This window comes from Poecilia latipinna, unplaced genomic scaffold, assembly GCF_001443285.1.
Source record: "Poecilia latipinna isolate Pla-1442-1.1 unplaced genomic scaffold, P_latipinna-1.0 Scaffold1946, whole genome shotgun sequence".
Classification (NCBI taxonomy): Eukaryota; Metazoa; Chordata; class Actinopteri; order Cyprinodontiformes; family Poeciliidae; genus Poecilia; species Poecilia latipinna.
Window position 1 is genome coordinate 14,182 of NW_015114562.1, and position 704 is coordinate 14,885.

The 704-nt window shown below is 36.1% G+C and overlaps 1 protein-coding gene across 1 annotated transcript in view; it reads right to left on the reverse strand.

The window, feature by feature from the left end:
- Positions 1-388: 388 nt before the first annotated feature.
- The window catches only part of LOC106935312 (keratin, type I cytoskeletal 18-like), a 7,203-nt gene continuing 6,887 nt past the window's right edge, over positions 389-704 (reverse strand). Inside the window, exon 7 of the mRNA XM_015015736.1 lies at positions 389-559. Coding sequence (XP_014871222.1) covers positions 436-559 — 124 coding nt within the window. The 3' untranslated portion in view covers positions 389-435. The remainder of the gene's footprint in view (positions 560-704) is intronic.

Consider the following 704-nt stretch of genomic DNA (forward strand, 5'->3'; position numbering starts at 1 on the left):
ACCATCTCTCAGCAACTGGCATCAGTGTCAGTGTTTTAATGTTGTATAATGAGGGAGTGAAAGCTTTTACATGTAGTTCTTAAAAAAAGTATTTCATAAAATAAAGAATGGAAGGGTTCACGTCATACAGATGAAGGGGAAAGACTATTGAAACCTTTTTTTTTATTCATCACAATTTTTTTTCTAATAATTGTATTGATGTTAATTATTTTTATTTATTTATTTTCGTTAGCAACCAAGCTCTGTCCAAACTTTAAGCTTTTTAGATCTTTAACACAAAAACATTGTCCTGTTTATTGTGATAGACCAGCCCAAAGTAGCGCAAAGTGCTTTCAACTCTGTGCTTTTAAAACTCATCAAAAACACCACAAAGAAGTCACACACATGATTTGCAATTTTTACTTTCAGGTTTTATTCTTTATGATGTTTTGGTTATTACAAGGCTTGTTCACTGGATTTAACATCCTTGCTTTGTGCCACCACTTTCCCATCCACCAGGGTCTGAGTGACTGTCACCACTTGAGTCTGCACCTTCTTTTGCTCAAGGGCGTCCTCCAGTCTGTTAGATTGAAAAAGAAGAGAAAAAATACAGTTAGTCATAGTTTACAGTTAAATATGATGTGTTGATACTTTAAGGCAGTGGTTCCCAAACTTTTTCTTCTGCGCCCCCCCCAGTGGTTTCCAAACATTTTCTGTGCCCCCCC